Source organism: Abrus precatorius, unplaced genomic scaffold (assembly GCF_003935025.1).
Source record: "Abrus precatorius isolate BTA unplaced genomic scaffold, Abrus_2018 Scaffold8, whole genome shotgun sequence".
Taxonomy (NCBI): domain Eukaryota; kingdom Viridiplantae; phylum Streptophyta; class Magnoliopsida; order Fabales; family Fabaceae; genus Abrus; species Abrus precatorius.
The window spans coordinates 37,432,598-37,453,672 of record NW_020874428.1 but is presented as its reverse complement, the minus strand read 5'-3'; the positions used below and the strand labels follow the sequence as shown (position 1 = coordinate 37,453,672).

The 21,075-nt window shown below is 30.5% G+C and overlaps 3 protein-coding genes across 3 annotated transcripts; all 3 read right to left on the bottom strand.

Moving 5' to 3' along the window:
- Positions 1–382: 382 nt before the first annotated feature.
- Positions 383–3,821, bottom strand: LOC113874823 (E2F transcription factor-like E2FE). Its single transcript, XM_027513032.1, has 10 exons — positions 3,730–3,821; positions 3,536–3,656; positions 3,366–3,443; positions 3,208–3,264; positions 2,981–3,086; positions 1,424–1,491; positions 1,262–1,334; positions 1,106–1,167; positions 590–998; positions 383–453 (listed from the first exon to the last, which is right to left on the bottom strand). The coding sequence occupies exons 1-10, from the start codon at positions 3,819–3,821 to the stop codon at positions 383–385; spliced, it is 1,137 nt and encodes a 378-aa protein (XP_027368833.1).
- Positions 3,822–13,127: 9,306 nt separating this feature from the next.
- Positions 13,128–14,809, bottom strand: LOC113848151. The gene is made up of 3 exons (XM_027477545.1): positions 14,783–14,809; positions 14,566–14,654; positions 13,128–13,281 (listed from the first exon to the last, which is right to left on the bottom strand). Exons 1-3 carry the CDS (start codon positions 14,807–14,809, stop codon positions 13,128–13,130), a joined length of 270 nt encoding a protein of 89 aa, XP_027333346.1.
- Positions 14,810–16,310: 1,501 nt separating this feature from the next.
- On the bottom strand, positions 16,311–19,557 carry LOC113847045 (probable ATP-dependent RNA helicase DDX46). The gene is made up of 6 exons (XM_027475887.1): positions 18,826–19,557; positions 18,120–18,171; positions 17,594–17,680; positions 17,068–17,132; positions 16,814–16,966; positions 16,311–16,734 (listed from the first exon to the last, which is right to left on the bottom strand). Exons 1-6 carry the CDS (start codon positions 19,432–19,434, stop codon positions 16,684–16,686), a joined length of 1,017 nt encoding a protein of 338 aa, XP_027331688.1. The 5' UTR covers positions 19,435–19,557; the 3' UTR covers positions 16,311–16,683.
- Between the last annotated feature and the right edge of the window lie 1,518 nt (positions 19,558–21,075).

Sequence of the window (21,075 nt, the reverse complement as noted above, 5' to 3'; positions counted from 1 at the left end):
AAACGATTTTGCAGGTGCTTTTATAATCAAGAAGAAAAAAAAACACAATATTGAAATTTCGGGGGGAGAAAAAAAGTAAATTTGCTCAAGGCCAATGTTAAATGCAATAAAGAATTTGCTCTCACACCTCTGCTAATACTTCATTAAAATTGAAAATTACAAATTTTGAAACATTGTTTAAAATTTACTTTTCTTAAATTAACAGCTGTAGAACAGCAGCGCACAATGATAAATGCAATAAAGAATTTGCAAGAACCGCCTCAGCTGTTCATAGGGAAGCATCACGGTTAAAAAATCCGTAAATGACATCCCTTTGCAAGCGCATCGAGAAAATACATCCGAAAAGAATTCTTTTTAGCCGAAGGACTTTCGTGGGCACAAGTTACTTCCCAGCAATCTCAGAGTACCACGATTTCCATGCTTCCATGTAATGGGAGAAGAGCTCTTTTAAAGCTGCATCAAAACCAATCAACCCACTATAAATAAGGTTAAATGAGGCTCGTAATTAATCTACCTACCACATGAAGCTGTATGAATAAACTACCAGACAATCATTTTAGACAAATTGCTTATTTGACAGTGTTATTACCTTTGTTTTGATACTGAGGACAATGTGCAGTTGCGAGACTCTCCCAGTCACGCGCCTGTTTCATATTATTATTCTCAGAGGTCCCAACTTTTGGCACAGAAGATGGAGCAAAAGGTCCAAATTGATAGTTCCTTAAAGTCTGTTTTGAGCCTTGCTTTAAATTGCTTTTGTCTGCCTGACCGAAGCCACTATCATTTTCCAAGTTTTTTTGCTTCTTAGGATTGCGATTTAAGTCTCCATTTATTAATAAATCCGATTTGTTCCTCTCAAAACTGATGTTTGTTATATCATTTCCAAAAGCCCTTTTCCTAGACTCGTTCAAAATTGAATTGTTAAGTGACTCATTCCATGTCTTCCCTTTCAAGCCCAGCCATTTGAATGCTGGTTTTCTTGAATCTGCTGTGTGAGTCTGCACAATTTATAGAATAATGGTAAGCCTATGGCGAGAATACGCCAAGTTACACACCTGTACTAAACAAATCTACACAAAGACGAGAATATCAGAACACATATCACCTTCTCAATAAGATTCATGGAGGATAACACATTTGCAATATCATATAGGCGCCTGACTTTTGCTGAAAAGGCCAAATGGGAGTACAACGTAAAGTTACAAGCTTTTTCTTCGTTAAAAGACAACTAAAAATTTACGTAAATCATCGTACAACTTACTTCTCATTATTGATGAATTATGGGCATCCCCAAGCAATAATTTTGCGGCCTCATCCAGAGAGATCATTTCCAACTGTCGAGTGGAGTGATCATGGTTAATTTTAATCATATCAGCTTGTTACATTGCTAACGAAAATATACACCAACATATGATAACCTTACATTAGAGCACACAAAGAGCTTGACAAAATTTTGAGTAAGCAACGCCAGAGATTTTTCCCTTCTATTATCTGCAAAACATGTAAACCACATGCTAAACGAGGTAAACCAGCAACGAAACTTCGTAGTATCAGAGGAGACATGCCTCCCGCCACTAATTTTTTAAAAAATATATCTTAATAAGCATCTATTTCTCTTATTACACAACAGTTTATATTATACATTGAAATAAATAATAATTTTAATAAGCTATAATAAACAATTTATTAAAATAAACTAAAAAACTTATAAATGACAAGCTATTTATAAAAAAGCTTCTAAACAACAACCATATCCAGAGATTAATTTTTTCGGTCCAAACCAATTTTACCTTACATCGTGTGCAACCAACAAGTCATGAAACCTAATCATCAAAACATAATTATTCTTGCTTACAAGAGAAGGATAGGATGCCTCTACCTCCACTTTTACAGTGTTGGTCACCCATTTTTACCAATAATTAATATGTGAGTACTTTTATGTTAATGATATTATGCTAGTAAATTTTAATATATGCATACATATATTCATAAATGTATATATTTACAAGCATACATATATGTAATATATACAGTAATCTATCCATCAACAGATATACCAATCAACTAGTGATAATGGCATTAGAAAAATAGTATTTTATGTATTTATTAACTGTCTGAGACTAACTTTATGTTATATCACTTAATTACTTAGGCCCAACAAAAGAATCAATGAAGTACCCCCACCGTTAACTACCATAATTACACATTCCGAAGTCCTTGTATTTATATAAGGTCACAAGCACGAATTATTATCACCCACGCTTGATTCCTAATTTATATTTTCACCGAGTGCCGAAGTTTCTAAAAAAAATTGTATAAGAAACCAAAATTAACATAAAAATTATTATAAAATAACTTACACTTTATTGAAAAACTTTTCAAGAATGAGCCTTAATAATTTTCTTAAATTTTTTTCAAAAAATTATTCAAATATAGAAAAAATATAGATCACCTTAATTAAATCAAAGATAACATCATAACTTTTAATATCAATTTTCTATTTGATTATGTCTAAATTTTTTATGCCATGTTGTTGCGGGGTGTATGAATATATGTAGCATTCCGTTGTTTCTTAATTTCCCAACCCAAAAAAACGAAACTACTCAAATCTAAAAACAAACCGATAATTTTTGTTTAATTTACCTTCAACTGCATAAATTAAGTATTTTAGTTTCTGAAGCTTTTAAACCATCCCATTATCACCAACATTGCAAAAGTTATACATTTCAATCTTTATCTTATTTTTCAAGATCATTTTACAATGGAAAAAAAAATAAAATAGATATTCTGAAGTTGGGAAGAATAAGCGAAGAAATTTTACTGTTTCATAAATGAAAACGTTCAATATATACAATCTCCGTTATTAACTTAGGATTTATTTTTTCAAAACTAAAATCTTAACTGGCTCAGCGAGCGGTATACAAGACATCATCACGATAAAAGGCTTAACGTTCTTTTAGAAGAAAGACAACCAATTTACCGTTTTTCAGAGGTTTGGGAAGAGCAGGATCAGAGTTCAACTTGTCATTTTGGCTTCCAGTAGCGAGATTGGACGATGTTTCATCTTCGTCCTCGTCATCGGACACCTAAAACAGAGTCAACAACAAATCGATTTAGCGCACTTAATTAATCTATCAATTATCCAGAATTTTCGAGAAAGGAATAAAAAAACGAGGCAGTTTGAGGAATTGCGTCATCATAACTCACTTTTCCATTGTCACTGCCGCCGTCCAAGACATTAGGGTTCTCCTTCAACCCCTCTTCCTACCGAGAAAAAAAAAATCACAAAACAGTAATTACGGTCAAACTAAACAAAAATCGCGCAAAATTACAACGAAAAAAGACTGAACAAAAAATAAAATTACCTTGAGCTCCTGAAGTGCGACGGGAATTGCGTCAAACCCCTTCCACGTATACTGATTTTTAGCTTTTCTGGAAAGCACCTGAAACGCACGGGAATGAGAATGAATAAACTGAAGGCAAAAGTGAAACGAATAGAAAATAAGTGGAAGGTAAAAGAAAACGAGATGCCAACCCCGATGCTCTCTAAAACGTTGACTATGTCGTAGATCCGTCTTCTCTCAACACCTAACCGGGATGCGGCATCGTCGAGGCCAATCAAGTGAACAGAGTCTCGATTGTACAGAGCCAAGAAACTGCGAAGAAGAGAAAAGAGTGTTAGTGAAAAGAATAGAGAAGGGAAAGGGAAGAAATAGGAGAGATAGATACTTAGTGCACAAGAGGCCTAGGGATTTTTGTTTTCGGTTGTAAGTGTGGTGTCTGGAAGGAGGAGGATCTGAGAACGCGGAAGAGGAAGCCATGGTGTGAGCGGCGAAGAAAGTGCGAAGAGCGTTTTTAAGGAATGTGTTATGGCGGGTTGAGTATTTTGAAAATTGGAGTTGAGGATTGGATCTGTTTTGGAGAGGGAGAAGGAGAAGGAGAGGGAGAGAGAGAGAAAGGGAGGGCTTTTCCCTTCTTTTTTTTCAAAAAACAACCAATTAAGCGGGAATCTGTCTTCTACCCAACAAGATTCGTTCCTTTTCGATTTACCGCTCACCACGCGCTCCACTCCTTTTGTTTTCATTTCATGTTTAATATTTCCTTCAAATTTTATTTTACAGTCAAGTTATAGATATTATTTGTATACTGTTTCAATTTAAAAAATCATTTTATTGTTGATATTCATTTTGTCAAGTTAATATTATTTTTTGTAATATATTTTTCAAAATCTTATTATACTTTTCATCTTATTTTAAAATTTAAAAATTTTAACCAATTATTATATGACTGTAGAGAGAGACACACAATAATAAAATGAAACTTAAAATTTTTTAACCAAAACACCATTTTAAATATTTTATTATCAATTTATGTAAATAATAATAATAATTGTTATCGTATAGTTATATTTTATTATGTTTTCATTCTTTGTAATAATAATTAAGTTTATATATTGAATTATCACATGTTTTAGTATTATTGTTATTTGTTTTTAATTAACAGCATATTTTATTTTTTAACACTAGAAAATTGTTTGTAATGTTTATTATTTTGTTGGTGGTTTTGTATATATAATTATAATATTTAAATTTTTTATGATATAATTGATATTTTTCATTTTTTAAATATATTATATATCTAATATCATTTGTATCTTATTTCCAATTTATGTTGTTAATATTTAATACGGGAGATGTTGTCTTTTTTACTATTATGAATTTATATAAACATTACGTAAACAACTAAAACATATATCTACTTTGAGTTTTTTAAAGTTTAAATTGTATTTTGAGTTTGAATTAATATATTATTCAAATGTATATTTTTAATTTACTTTAATTTGGATATTTTAGTTATTTTTTTATAATTATTTATCTTTTATAAAATATAAAAATGTTACTGACTTGAAATTTTTTACAATAATACATTGTCTACAATTTCTAGTAATTATTTTCATTCTTTGTATAATTTAGCAATTATATCTTTATATCATGCCCTAAATTTATAATAATTTTACATTAGAGACGGTAGAATATAAAATAAGAAGTTTAGAGAAAAAGATGAATAAAACTTTGTGTATATCATTGATTATATATGATGTCCTTTTATACAACATAATGAATAGTAAAAATTAAAAATGTTCTCAAGAACTTAATAAAAAATAATAGAATCAGCTCCTTTCTACCTTTCTACCTGCTAATTCTAATTGTCACATCAACAAACTTTTAAAAATATAATTTTCAAGAACTATATTTATAAGCATACACCAATATTCCTCCTCAAATCTAGTTCTTTATCTTTACAACTCCAAGCTTTTATCTTTGTTGGTAAAATCTTTCTCCTCAAAGTGACTTTGTCAACATGTCAGCTTCTTGTACTTCTGTTATACGATAAACCAGATTCAACTTTCTTTTATTGACTTCATCTTTCAGATAATGATACCTTGTCTCAATATACTTTGTCCTCCCATGTATTATCGAGTTATTGGCAAGACAAATTGTAGATTTGTTATCAACATTAAGCAACACTACAGCATCAAGCTTTATCTTCAATTATTTCAGCAATGACTTCAACCATGCTGCTTGACATGCTGCTGAAGTAGTAGCAATATATTTAGACTCACACGTTGATAGCCCAATTGATTCCTACTTCTTTGATATCCAACAAATTGTTAATCCAAACAATTTGAAGATGTAACCAGTAGTACTTTTACTATGTTCAATGTCTCTACTCCAATCTACATCTGAAAAACCAATTAGCTTCACATTTTGATTAGGTTCTGGTCTTAGTGATACAAAAGCCCATAATCTAGTGTTCCTTTTAACATATCAGAATTCTCTTTGCTGCAGTCATGTGAAATACTCTAGGATTACTCATGTATCTGTTTATAATGCCAACTCCATATGCTATGTCAGGCCTGCTATGACATAGATATCTCAAACTTCCAACTATCTACTGGTAAATAGTTAAATTCACTAACCTTTCCCCTAAGCAAGCATCTAACTTTAGTCCAAATTTAAAAGGACATTTTGCTGGATTGCATTCTTTCATTTTGAACCTTTCTAACATATTAGAAGCATATTTCCTCTTATGCAAGATTAGATCTCCATTACTATGACAAAACTCTATCCCTAGGAAGTATGACATGATACTAAGATTAGTCATGTCAAACTTCTTCTTCAACTGCTCTTTGAAGTGATTAATTTTAGACTCATCATACCATGTGATCAAGAGATCATCCATATACAAACACATCATGATGATACTTTTCACTTCTTCTTTAACATACACACCATATTCAACTTTGCATTTTACAAATCTTAGCTACTGAAAGAATACTTCTTTTCTTTTATTTCAAACCCTTGGTGTCTGCTTTAGTCCATATAATGCTATATTCAGCTTGTAGACCAGATTCCTCCCATCTTCCTTTTCAAAACTAAGAGGTTGAGTGACATATACTTCCTCTTCAAGCAAGCCATTAAGAAAAGTTGATTTTACATATAATTACCATATTTTCCAGCTTGTAAAATGTGCCAATGCAACAACAACTCTCACTATTTCAATCCTACAATAGGTGCAAATACTTCAGTGTAATCCAGGCCTTTCTTTTGCAAGAAACCTCTTACTACCAGTCTTGCTTTATGCTTTGCTATAGATCCATCTAGCCTTCTTTTCAACTTAAAAATCCATCTGACACCTATAGGTTGCTTTCCTCTAGGCAACTGGACAAGTTTCTAGGTTTGATTCCTCTTTATAAATGCTAATTCTTCTTTCATTGCATCTCTCTATACATTTTCCTTCAAAGATTGCATATGATTCACAAATTTTGTATCAACAAATAGTACATAATGGACAAGTTCACTTTCTTCATTAACAGTATCATTAGAATACACTTCATAACCACTTAGCTGTACTGAAGCTTGAATTACTTTTTGTGGTTGTCCAGTCATGCTACTGTTTCCTCCTGCCTTAATGACATTATTATCAATATTATCTTCTATAAATACTGGAATTTCTCTATGTTGGTGCTTTTCAATCTTGTTCATCTCAAACTTGCTTTGCTTATCTATCATTAAATCCCTACCGAACACAATTTTCTTTGTAACTAGATCATACAACTTGTAGGCACTTGTGGGATGGCAACCAACAAGTATCACCTATGTGCTTTTGTCATCCATCTTCTTTCTCCTTTCGTCAGGGATATGTTTTCAGCACACAGAACCAAACACCCTCAAGTGTCAAACCTAAAGTTTTCTTCCTGTCCAAGCTTCCTCAGGTGTCATTTTATGCAGTTTCTTTGTTGGAGATCTATTTAGAATGTAAGTTGATGTAGTGATAACTTCACCCCATAACTCCTTTGGAAGGTCTTTTCCTTTCAACATGCCTCTCAGTATATTCATGATAGTTCTATTTCTTCTCTCAGCTAAGCCATTATGTTGTGGTGTGTATAGTGCAGTAACTTCATGTACTATGTCATTCCTTTCATAGAGGCTTCAAATTCACTTGAGGTGTATTCTCCACCACCATCTCTTCTCAAGATTTTAATGCATTTGCTGCTTTGTTTCTACACAAAAGCCTTAAACTTCAGAAACACAACAAACACATTACTTTTTCTCTTAATCAAGTAAACCCACAACTTCCTTGTAAATTCATCCATAAACAATACAAAATAACTATTTCCTCCAAGAGTGCTAGACTTTACTGGTCCACACACATCTGAAAGCATAACTTCAATTAGATTTGTAGCTCTACATGGTGTTGATTGCTTGAAAGAGTTTTTTGGGTTATTTACCAACTATACTCCTTTTCAAGCAGTTATCCCAAACTCAACAAGTTACTTTTCATGTTTGGAACATAAAGGACATCACTAATTATGACATTCCTCTCATCCTTCATATTGATCACAACATTTCTAATTCTTTCACACTTTATGCTTATGCCTATGTTATCTACAAATATAACCATATTACTCTTTAAGGTGTCTAGATCTACAAGCCAGTGCTTGTTCCCTGTCATGTGGATTGAACAACCCGTGTCAAGATACAATGTCTCACATCCTCTTGTGTTTGATTTTTCTGTCACCATCAACAATATTTGTTCTAAGTCTAAATCAACATCATCTTCTGCTAGATTAGCTTCATCAACTTTCTTTACTTTTCCATTTTTTCTGTTTGTCACGATACTCACTTGCAAAGTGTCTATATCTACTATAATTATAGCATTGCACCCCTTTCTCTTCCATTCCTTCTATTTATAACTACCTGAAGATTCTGCATGTTCTTTTTTATTGTCTTTAATATTCTTATTATATTGCTTTTGTTGTTCCTTTTCTTTCATGAAATTCCATTTTTCTTTTCACTTTGGCTTTGTAGAATGTGCTTACAAAGCTTGAATTGAGGCTCTCTTAAAGTTTTGTTCATTCAATCTTTGCTCAGGAGCCTCGAAAGATCCTTGAAGCTCTTCTACTTTCAAAGTTTCAAGATTCTTGGACTCCTCAATTACAACTACTATGTAGTCAAACTGAGAAGAAAGGGATCTCAAGATTTTCTCAACTATCATTTGATCTGTAAAGTTCTCTCCACAACCTTAATTGAATTTGTAATTGTAAGAACACGAGTAAAATAGTCTATTACTTTTTTTGAATTTTTCATCTGGAGCAATTCATATTGCCACCTCAATATCTGCAACTTTATTTTCTTTAGCTTGACATCACCAAAATAAGGTTTCTCTAAAATGCATCAGGCTTCCATGGCTGTTTTGGCAGTGACAATCTTCTCAAAGTGGGCTTCATCTTACTTTGATGAATAAAAAATAATGCCTTACAATTTTTCTTTCTACATTCCTTATACAAAAGTTTCTAAGATTTAAAAGTTGTTTTCTCCAATTAAACATATCTTTACTCGATATTTTTAGCTACTTCTTAAAACTCAAAGAGAGTCTTCATTTAAACCCTCCATCTTGCCTAGTTTTTTCCATCAAGAATTAGAAGATTTCCCTGAAGTTATCGTTTGAACCCGTCATAATCGTTGCTGATGATCAAGAACAATTTTCTTTGAACAAACATCTCTCACTCACTTGTGTTTTTAATCAAAACTCACAATGAAAATAATGGTGGATCATGAACCTAAGGCTTTGATACCAGATGTTGGAATATAAGAATCAGAAGGTTAGAGAGAAAGACGAATAAAACTCTCTGTGTATATCATTAATTATGTATGATATGCTTTTATACAACACAATGAATAGCAAAAACTAAAAATGATTGTTACTAGGGACCTAACTGAAAATAATAGAATCAATTCCTTCTTATCCACCAATTCTAATAGCCACATTAATAAAGTTTTAAAAACATAATTTCCTAGAACTAGATTTACAAGCATACACCAATAGAAACAATTAATACTAGAATACACATTTTAATATAATATATTAAAATAAATCTTTTAAAATTAGATTGAAATAGATTAATAATGTACAAACATTTTAATAAAATAAAAAAATTACTTTATAACATATACATTGGTTATTTCCTATTTGCATTAACAGTATAAAAAATATATAATTTTTAATAAAACAAAACACACATATGCTAATGTAAATTTATATTTGAGATTATACACACTTCAATTATGTTTATTGATTCAAAATTAATTTTACTAAAATTGATTTTACTTAATTTGAAACCATATATTAAAAAAATTACATTATTATCTAATTCTAAATTGACATATAATTAAAAATTGTTGACTTTTATACTATTAATAAATTAAAAAATAAGTGTGTATACTAACAATTCATTCTAGGCAATATCATAAACATCATTAAAAAAAAAAAAGCTTAAGAGGAGAAGCAAAAAAGTATTGCATCTATTATTTTTCAGATATATCATATTTATAGAAATACTATCATATTTATTTACTTTTTAAAATACATGATAAACACATATAAAACTACAAAAAAATGAAAATTATAAATAACTTTTTAAGAATTTACTGACATTTAAATGTTATAAACAGATTTAGAGTTGTCTATAATTTTATTGTCAGTAAATGAATACAAACAAATTTTTGAATCCATCTGTAACTTATAAATAAAATTTTTCATTTATAGTTTATAAATGAATATTTCTGTATCTCATTGGTCAAATGAGCTTTGACTTTGATTGCATTATGACTTAATGCTAAATATTTTCACTATTAACGATAACTTTGAATGTACATGCCCATCCTAAAAAAAGTTTATTTGTTGCCTTTAAAAAATATGAAACCTTACAATTTCTCCATTAAGTTTTTGTTCAGCTTCAAAATCATGAAAAGTTATAAATTTGGGACTAATACCATAATAAACCATTTATTGATAACGATCATTATTTTCTTCCAACTCACGTCACCTACATCCTCGTTTAATTGCCATATCCTTGAATTGCTTTTAACATACCCCAGTCTTAACTGATTTTTCAAATTAACTACTTTCTCATGTTTGGTTCATATCCAATATTCAAGTTTAAATCAAAATTTATATAGATCATACCTAATTGAATCAATATCCAAAAACTGTATACAATTACACTTATAACATAGATACCTAACTTTGGTATCAGTAATGAATTGCTAAGAATTACGATAAAAATGTATGAATTCTTCAATACCTTCATAGAATTTAGGTTTTACTTTCCTGAGTCTGAGTAGAACATATCATACATCCATGAATGGTTTTCAAGGTACATCTCGATCATGGACTATATAAATATAACACAAGTACACAATAATGTATTAAAATGTTTTATTTTACATTACATGAGATTCTATTGTAAATTTCAGTAGAATCTTCTCCTAATTATTATAATTTCCTTATGTGTGTTAATACTAATACAAAATATACATTTCCTTCACACATAATCTATATATTATATAAAAATATATTAATAAATAAACTATAAACATACACATCACAATCCTAAGTTGTTCGAGAGTGCATATTCTTGTAACTCCACAATATGCATATTTTACAATCTTTACGAGCACAGACAATCTCACAACAAATAGTAATTAGGTTCGGAGAAGAACCTTTACGCCTATCCCCCAATCATATAATTTCTAGTCCTACAACTCTATCTTAAAAATCATAAGTCTCTATTATGCATCAAAAATTAAAAAATTAAACCAATTAAAGTTAGAGTATTGTACCACTAGGTACACAACGATACAAATTATTTTTCAAATTAATGTTCTAACCACTCACAATGGCCAAAGAATTGAAGATATTAGAGAGAGGGAGAGATGAGAGAAAGACAATAAAATATGAAAAGTGAAAAAGAAGAAGAAGAAGAAAGAGGAGATACAGTTTTCATTTGTTTCACACATTATAGACAGAATTTCATCTGTAATTAATAACGTTTTGCACATTCATACAGAGTTATCTGTCTATAAATTCATTAAATGTAGCTATAAAAATTCTCATCTATACTGTTATGCGTCAAATAGTTGTTTCACATATTATAGACAAAATTTCATTTGTAACTAATAACATTTTGCTCATTCAATTACAAATGAATTTATATGTTTATAAATTCATTAAATATAGTTATAGAAATTCTCATCTACACTATTATGGGTTTAATGACAAACTGTTTATAGATGAATTTTTTATGTTTGTTTTACAAATAAATTTATTCAAAAATAACTTTTTTTATTTATTATCTATAAATTCGTCTATAGTATAAATAGATTTTTTATATTATAAAATTCGTTTATATTTTGCGTTTTTACTTATTTGAATGTATAAGTTATTTAAATTCTATAACTAAAGGAAATAGATGGTGACAATTCTATAAATTATAATAGATAAGTTGAATTTTCCTTTCAGAGAACATGCGAAGAGAACTATAGTCCTACTTAAAAAAGCTTCAAACATAGATGGAGACTATTTTAGCATCATTAGCTTTGTTACGGAAGATAAGATTATTTACATCATTTCATAACATCTACATTGTAGTTCCAAATAGAATATTCAGTCATTTATCCCGTTATCATTTTTGTTTTCCAACTTATATAACAGTCAATTATTTAAATTTAATTTAAAGGAAAAACTCAAGTTTATATTATGAATAACGGAATTTCCAGAATTCAGTAGGAGGAAGATAATATCTTAAAATATACATTATAGGCTCAAAACATATTACAAATATAGCAAGCAGGAAATACTCCTTTTCTATCTTTCTTCATTTGTCATTAATTAGGCAACCTTCCAAAAAATTCATTTTTATTTTTTGAGAGATTGGACAAGATCATATTTCTTATAAGTGGGGTTATCAGCATTATTAACTTTCTTCATCTTTGTTATCATGTTATAAGTTATTTTAAACATATTATTAAATATCTTCGTATTTATATTAATTATCATAGAGACGTGTCTAACAAATTTGTTATATACATATTTATTCTATAAAAAATTTGATTATCAAAAAATAAAATAAAATTGAGACGTGTCTAACGAATTCAAATTTTGCACGATCTCGACCACCTTTTTCTTTTGGCAAAATAAAACAAGTGAGAAACAAAATAGATGTTTGTTGCTGCAAGAGCGTGTTCAAAGTCTGAACTTAATTTGTCATTTAAATTATCACAACCTTAACGACACATGTAATTGTCATTTCTTCTTAGGGTTTAGACAAGCATGTGTGCAACAACTATAAATCATTATTATTACTACTGAAAATAAAAAGTTCCATGGAAAGAGAATATAAGAAGAAAAAAAAAATTTAACTACCTAAAGTATTTTGGACATAGCTATAATTTCAAATATAAATATTTAACAAGATAAACTACCCTCTCCCTATAGTATAAAGAATGAACTTAGCTTTCATAAAAGTCATTATTTATACATGTTATCATCATTCTGCCCTCAACAAGATTTAGCCTTATAGATCATGACATTTTATTTAAGACAAATACTAATTAATGTTTTACCAAAGCATCAATAATATGTTAAAATTTACAGCAAGAGTACGTTAATAACATTAATATAGCAATATCACTTAATCAAAATCACATAAAACTTTTTTTAACAAAACAATGCATTATATGTCGTTTTCAAATTGCCGCGTGCTAATTTAGAGTAACTGAACTTTAGTTGCGACTTTGGTCAGTGAAGAAGCTATTGATGGAGGGCATAATCTCTGGTTCTTTGTTTCGTACAAACTTCCTCAAAGCATGTTCCGCGTACCTTTCTCCCTCAGCAGAGTTATCCAAAACCCCTGCGGCTCTGTTTTCCTTGCTCACCCTATTTCATTTTTGGGGACCAATTAATAATACATCGAAACAAAAATCAAATGTCTCTGTCAGTGACCCTTTAATATCCAAAAGCAAATACAAACATACTTATATTGAATGAAAATATATCAATGTTTTTATATTAACTTATTAATTTACCTGATATCTCTTGATGCTATGAGGATATCTAGGATACACCTAATAGGCTTTGCTTAGAAAATGTTAATATAAAACTTTTAATAAATGCATATTTATATTTACACGTGTTTAGCTAAATATTACAAAAGCAAAATGTATAATTTGGATCAAAATTTGATCCTTGTACATTAAAATTCTGTGAATCCCACGAATATAAATCTTATCGAAAAAAGACATACACGAGACTAAGAGTATGTTTGTTTTCTATCTTGAAAAGAGTTTTTAGTTTTTAAAAATATAATATAATACAATATACTAACTTTTATTTTTAAAAACTAAAAACTCTTTAACATACTCTAAGTTTCTTCTCTGAGAGTGTGACTATTCACTTTTCACATTCATTATGTCGTATAATACTAAAAATTTAATTTAACGACATATGCTCGTGTGAATACCATGTTATTGTTTTCATGAATTATATTATTCATATAACATTACTTTTTTCCCCTTTAACTCTTTATATCAAATTACTCATTTTATTATATACCTTTTTCTCTTATTTTTTTATTCTAATGTAAAATTGCATGAATTTATTGGACAAATACAATTTTATTTTTTGAATTACTCTCGTAATAACAGATAACTAAACAAACATTAATCTAGTGTTTGTAACCCTTCCCGTGCATAACCATCTGCCACATCTCTGAAGTACTTGAGTAGATAGAAGCTAATAATTTCTTCTCCTCTTCCCTACTAGCGTCAATGACCAGGGTCGAAGTAACTAGTCAGATTTTCCCTAAAATCAGTAAAATCATGGTTTTAGAGCTGCTTATAACTTAATGCTAATTATATTTATGTTTGACTGGTCATGAATTTACATATTGTTTAAAGTTATTAGTTACATCTTCTATATTCGACACATATTTGTATAATTTTTAACATGTTTCTAAACAAAGCTACCTTCCATACACCGAATCACCATTGGAGTGTTGTAGTCATGTAAGCGACTGGTTCTTATGCTAAAAAAAGGAACCCATATTGTACTAATTTAGTTAATTTGTATTAAAAGCACACCTAAAATGCATCGACATACAAAATAAAGACCGAGAATCAAGATTAGCGAGAGAGAGATAGAGAGAGAGAGAGAGAGAGAGACCTGACATCAGGATTGATGCAGATATTACGAACCAACTGCAAACCACATATTCCGACGGCAACTCCAACAGCCGCGAACAATGGGTATACCTACAATGCAATGAATTCACACATAATTGAAGAGCGAGAATCAATATCAGTGAAAGTGAAACCCAAGAAAGGATAGCTGAAGTAACAAGGGAATGTGCAAAATCATGAAATATCAACTGGGAACGTACCTCAGGCCTAAGCCATCGATTGGCCATATCTACAGCAACGTTACAAATGGAAGAGAGAGAGAGAGAAGACGGGTTACAGTTAAACAGAGCTTGCAAACATGCAATGGAAGGAGACAGTGGGTTGGTAAGAGTAGACTCACAGCACCAATTACTTTATGTGAATCTGTGATACCATGGGAAATTTTATTTATTATTATTATTTATATGCTTTGCTTTAAATGAAAGAAAAGATGCACAAGCACAACTGTGAGTAGACATGGTATTCCACCCAATCGCCCATGGTAATAGACTATATAGACTTATGGTACGTATGATTCAATTTTGTTTCGGAACCAATATAATTTATTCAACGATTTTTATTTCACCTTTATTTTGGAACAAAGACATTAATATGTTTAATTATTTATTTTCATTTTTTCTAATAATTTATGAGACTAGTATTAACAATTACTTTAAAAGTACTAGATAACGAATTATAACTTTTTTTTTTATTATTAAAAACAATTCTTAATACTATCACACCATGATCGTTAATGTATTCTTAACATAATTTTTAATAAAAAATTTATTATTTTTAAATTAGTGTCAATAGTTAACAAGTATTTATGTACTCATTATCATTCATCTTTATCTGCTCATATTCCAGAATGCTCATATTAACCTTTATATCAAAGTCAATAGTTAATAAGTATATTAACCTTTATCTACTCATATCCAGAATGTGAGTTATATAATTTTTATTTTTGTACTCCAACCCATTGGTTAATCTTTATTAGTTAAGTCGTAGCAATACGTGCTACCAAAACAGTAACAGGATAAGGTTTTTAAACCAATAAATTAATTTTCCAATAATATGAGACATATCATGATAATACTACAGTGATGTTTTACAAAGTATAAATTATTGTGAAACAAATTTTGAGGAATAAAAGATCATTTCTTAAACGTCATTTTTTATCTAATTTAACTCTTCATTGATTTCGCTCATTCATTATTCTCTCTCTATATCTATGTTTCTCTATTATTGAAAATTTACCCTTTTTTCACACACACAAAAAAAAACCTTCTGTTACACTCTAGATTTAAAGCGGGAGAGAGAGAGAGAGAGAGAGCCAATTTCAATGTTGTACATTCACCTGCGATCCTTTCCATATACAGTAGCACGACGTATGAAAACTCTACTCTTGATTTGTTTAAGAAAGGGTTGAGTGTCTATAAATTTCCAACAATATTATAATTAACTTACTTTATCTTCGAAACTTCCCGCGAGCTTGTTATTATCTAAATATGTGCGCAATGACAGTAGCGCATAATTTTGTTGTTTTCTTTGCCTTTCAATACCATGTTCAATAAAATTTGTATCGCTTGCTGTGATCTAAACGCACTTTGAATGAAAGCAAATAATTCTTACTTGCCTAAACGTGCTTAACGCGATAGCTATAGCATCCCATCACAGGATTAACCGCAGCATTATTAGACCAAAAAAGACAAATTTTGATACTAATTTCTTCCAAGATTTTTTTTTTCAGTCACGGATAATGCTTGATGCACATGCACTGAAGTCACAGCACCTCACATCTACGTAAGGTGACGTAACTAGAATGTGAAATGTACAAAAAATGAGACAGACCAACGGTCATCAGGTGGTGAAAACTGTGCCGACGTGACGCGTGTTGCGTATTAACATTATTCTATGAGCAAGCTTTCCCTGTAAAATTTAACTCTGAATACAAAGACATTGCATAGGAACTATATATATATATATAAAGCCCACCTCATACCAGGTATAAACCAAGCAAATTTGCACTGTAATTCCAGCAGCAAAATTGAAAAGTTATGCTTTAAACTCCATGTGTCATTTGGCCAACTTTCCTACTAGCTTTAAACTCCACGTGCAAATTCTAAGCCTGACGAACCCGATCACGCCAAGACCCTTTTTGCTTGGCCAGCACCTGAAATCAAATACAAGGGAGTTAATTGAATTATTTGTTATGCTTATTCATGCGTACTGTGGCATAGAAAACCGCTTACTGTTTCACTTAAGAGGCTTGTAACCACTTGTTTTTTATCAACCTCCTCATTCTCCCTTTCAGGCTCACTGTCTGTACTGATAGGAGGCGGATGTGTTGTAGCACCAAACATAGCTTCCTCATGAGCAGCTTGGATTTGTTCCTCCCTTCTGGCCTATGTAACAAAATGAGAGATTCACTCTTCCAAACATAGATCAGGCAGGTATTCAAAAAGAAACTAAGTTGCCTATTGAGCATAAGGGATGAGGAAGATACCTCAACTGCAGAAAACCGGAAACTCTGGCCAACGTGCTTCACTAAGGATGCATCATCTTCAGCAGCTGAATATAGGAAGCATGTAAACGAATCAGTTATATTATGTTCAACCGAAATCCACCACTACAAACTGTGTCAATTACAAGCAAATATAGCTGGAAAGACTATCGTTCAATGATGCAAAAAACTATGAACTATTAATAAACGTTCAAATAAATAATTTAAAAAAAGTATAATGATTGGCAACCATATAATTAAAGTACTCAATATTGATAATGGCATTACTTTAATGTACACTCAACAAAATGCACGAAACATTTACACTAACATGAGAAATATGTTAATTACATTAACAGGAAAACCACAGGGAGACAAAAAAAATGTCTAGATAGAAATGACAAATGCAAGAAAGACATAAGAGTATTTTAAAAACTTTCGCCAAGAATGGAGAACAATGAGCAATCAAAGCAAGGAATGAAATCCCAGGAATTTATTTAGAATAACAATATTGAAAATCAAGTCTGACCTTCAATTTCTTCGTCGTCATCAAGAGGGGCATCTTTGTTAAACTCAAATCTCTCCCAGCCCACACCTTTTTCTGAATCCTGTGCAGCTGCATTAAAAGTATCCGAGAAAATAAATTAATACAATATGGATCAACCTTCACAGTTGGCAAGCTATGGGTATAATATGTCTATCCACACTTCAAGAATGAAATATTAAAATTTTGATTCATAATACCTAGCCTCATGTATATCACTAGATAGAAGCAGCCTAAACCAGCTTCTAATACCAATGAATATTATACTACAAGAAGATCAGAGAACACAACCATTAAAGACAATAATCAAGTTTTCCATGTAGATTAACATGTTAATTTCTTGGAAATCATTCTTAAACTAGTTCACTGCGGAAAAGATGTTCAGAACATTGAATATCAGTGCTACTGAATTCAGTGTTACATAGAGCAGAAAAAGTTATTTATTACAAAACATGGCATAAATGGTATGTATGAAGTATGAACAAGCACTGCCCCTAAACTATTGACTTACCAGTTTTAGAAAGCTGAAGCTTCATCTTGGCTTTGACTCTTTCAGCAGATGACTGTAGATAATAACAAAGATAAATGCCCATGAATTAACTTAGGATATTTGCGGATAGGGCATTGGATGGAAAGGGAAAGGAAAGGAAATTTTTATTTTTAAAATTACGAGAGCTATATAATACTTGTTGAACAAAAGATTAGGATATTCCGTTTATGGTAAAATATCACTTTTTTATTTTGAAAAAATGAAAAAATAGAGAATATTTATTAGAGAATAGAGTTTATCCTTGCTTTCCGTTGCCTTCAAAATCCTTCTCCCAAACATACCCTTAAGTGTAACATCTCAAGGTGAGAAATCTTACAGAATTGACATCCTCCAGGGGGTTATGATAATCATAGTGGGGTTTCAACTTTAAGACACTACTTTCATTGCATGGTTCAGACAATTACTTGGATGACATTATCATTCGAATTAAAATATACTAATAAAATGTATCAGGTATACCAATTCCTATATTCAGTAACAAGTATTATCTTGAAGGAATGCAGCTTCAACAGAATTTCCTCTAATCACCTAAACCCAACGTAAATCATGCACCAACTAGCCATATGCCATTAAGCAAAAACACATTAATTTTATCTGTCCAAAGAACTAATTCCACACACACAAAAAAATAAAAGAAAGAAATTAAAAGGCTTGAACTAGAACACACCATATCTTGATAACCTTGAATTAGCTTGGAATAATCGACCTCGGCATTTTTCCCCTTTCTCATTTCACTCACTTTCCCTCTTTTCCGAACATCACTGGCATCATTCTCCGACCTCCGTTGTTTGCGAGGAGAAACGCTTCTACTCCTCCGTCTCCCTCTCTCTCTTTCCCTTTGACGCTTATCCCTATCCCTATCTCCATCCGAATCTCTATGCCTGTATCTATCTCTACTCCTGCTACGCCTCCTCGATTCCTTTTCCCTGTACCTCTCTCTGCTTCTGCTTCTACTTCTGCTTCGTCTTCTACTCGAAGAAGAACCGTGATTAGGTTTGTCCGAAACCCTAGACTCGGAAGAGGGATTTTTCCTGAGCTTGTTCTGAATGGATTGGAGCTGCGCTTGCTTCTCCGATTCGGAGGTGTTGGAAGGGGTTGAGGCTTTTACGAATTTGGAGAGGAAGGAAGAGGAAGAGGTGAGAAGAGCCGAGCCGGGTTTGGGAACGTCGTCATTTGGCGCGGAAGCCGAAAATCCAAGGCCTTGCTTGAATCTGGCGGCTCCCTCGCCCTTTCGAGTGAGCTCGTCGTAGTATGCTGCGGCCTTTTCTTCTTCCATCGCTACTATTCACTGTTCATTCTTCGCCGATCTGAATATGGCCACTGCACACTTCTACACTACCTTCGCCAAAACTATATAACTTGAAAGGAAGCAAAATGAAAAAAACCAAACCTTTTTCTTGATTAAAGAAAGCATGCCGCCTTACTTTTTAATGTTATTTGCATAGAGTGAAATAGTAAAAGATTTTTTAAATCTAAAAGTGAAAGGTATAAATATTATTTTTTATATTTTATTGTGAATGTTCAAAATAAACAGTTTCTAATCTTAACATTTATATAGAATTATTTAATAAAAAATCATTTCTCTTACTTTTTCTTCTAAACGATCCTTTCACTAAATTCTTCTCTTGTATATAAAAGAGATGGAGTGTAAGTGTATAAAATATTTATCTGGTGGTTTTTTTTATACGAAAACAAAATTAAAATATGAGTTTAAAAAAAGTAACGAAAATATGAAAATTTTTAAAACTTACCTAAAAAATTATTATTGGTGATTTTTTGTAGTTTAACTTTTTTTAAAAATTATTACCGAGGATTTTTTAATTTTTTTACTTTTTTTATTTTTAAATATCATTGATATTTTTTTATATTTTATAATATTTAGTTGTTACATATCTTAACTTTTGTAGCTATATCAAAAATCATTATTAATAAAATTTAATTTATATTTTTGTATTTAAAAAAAAATATTTTAAATACCATAGTATATTTACAAAATCTTATATAAAATAAATTTTGTATCAATTTGTATAATTAATTATAATTATTTATTATGGAAATTGTTTGTGTCAAAACTTATAAAAAATAAATAAATATAATTAAATTATTTTTGTTTTTATATATGTCAAGTATATAAATAACATTAATTTTAGAATATGTTAAGAACAAAAATAAATGATTTTATTGTTTAAAAGTGTGTGCGTGAGAGAAAGAAATGACTATATCATTTGAATTGTTTGAAGAAAATATATATTTTCTTTCTTGTTTGTTTCAATAAGCACACCCTTTACATATTCACTTTAAAATGAGCGTATGATAGAGTTATTAACTTAACTGTGGTCAACTGTAGTCAAGTAGAAAATAATAAATGTATTCTAAATTTTATACAATGATAAGAAGAAGAAAGCGACTTGTTTATTCAAAAAATAATAATAAAGTACAAAGCATCTTATATTTTAACTCCATAACAGGCCCTCACAATAGAAAGGCCACACAAACCCGACAAATCACAAACTGTATTGATTACAAGTTTTTTTTAACTGAAACTTGTTAAGACTTTAACGGAATTAATGGCCCGTGGGCTATAAAAAAACCCAGTTCAGTATGCGAAGTACGATGGGCAAGTTCAGTATTGATAATATTAACTATTGTGATTTTTTATAAAATAAATTATTTAGTAATTTATCACTGTATGTCTCTAAACAACATAAAAATATTAAATACTTAGAGTAAATGCACATTAGTTCTAAAATATAAAGTGAATTGTAAAAGATACAGTGTGAAATAATTATTGATAAAAAAACTGATAATTAATAATTTTATACTTTTATATTTTTGTATGTGTATATATATTTTATCACAAGATAATTTCGTTGATGTTTTATTGTTTACGGTGAAAAATGACAGTTGTAAACAAATA

Coding starts and splice junctions, on each gene's coding strand:
- LOC113848151 (XM_027477545.1), bottom strand. CDS start 14,809: ATGGCCAATCGATGGCTTAGGCCTGAG. Junction 14,655..14,782: donor ATCGATGGCTTAGGCCTGAG/GTACGTTCCCAG, acceptor ATTGCATTGTAG/GTATACCCATTGTTCGCGGC. Junction 13,282..14,565: donor TGCATCAATCCTGATGTCAG/GTCTCTCTCTCT, acceptor AAAATGAAATAG/GGTGAGCAAGGAAAACAGAG.
- LOC113874823 (XM_027513032.1), bottom strand. CDS start 3,821: ATGGCTTCCTCTTCCGCGTTCTCAGATCCTCCTCCTTCCAGACACCAC. Junction 3,657..3,729: donor CTAGGCCTCTTGTGCACTAA/GTATCTATCTCT, acceptor TCTTCTTCGCAG/TTTCTTGGCTCTGTACAATC. Junction 999..1,105: donor CCATGAATCTTATTGAGAAG/GTGATATGTGTT, acceptor TAAATTGTGCAG/ACTCACACAGCAGATTCAAG.
- LOC113847045 (XM_027475887.1), bottom strand. CDS start 19,434: ATGGAAGAAGAAAAGGCCGCAGCATACTACGACGAGCTCACTCGAAAG. Junction 18,172..18,825: donor TTCAAGGTTATCAAGATATG/GTGTGTTCTAGT, acceptor TATTATCTACAG/TCATCTGCTGAAAGAGTCAA. Junction 17,133..17,593: donor TGACGACGAAGAAATTGAAG/GTCAGACTTGAT, acceptor TCCTATATTCAG/CTGCTGAAGATGATGCATCC.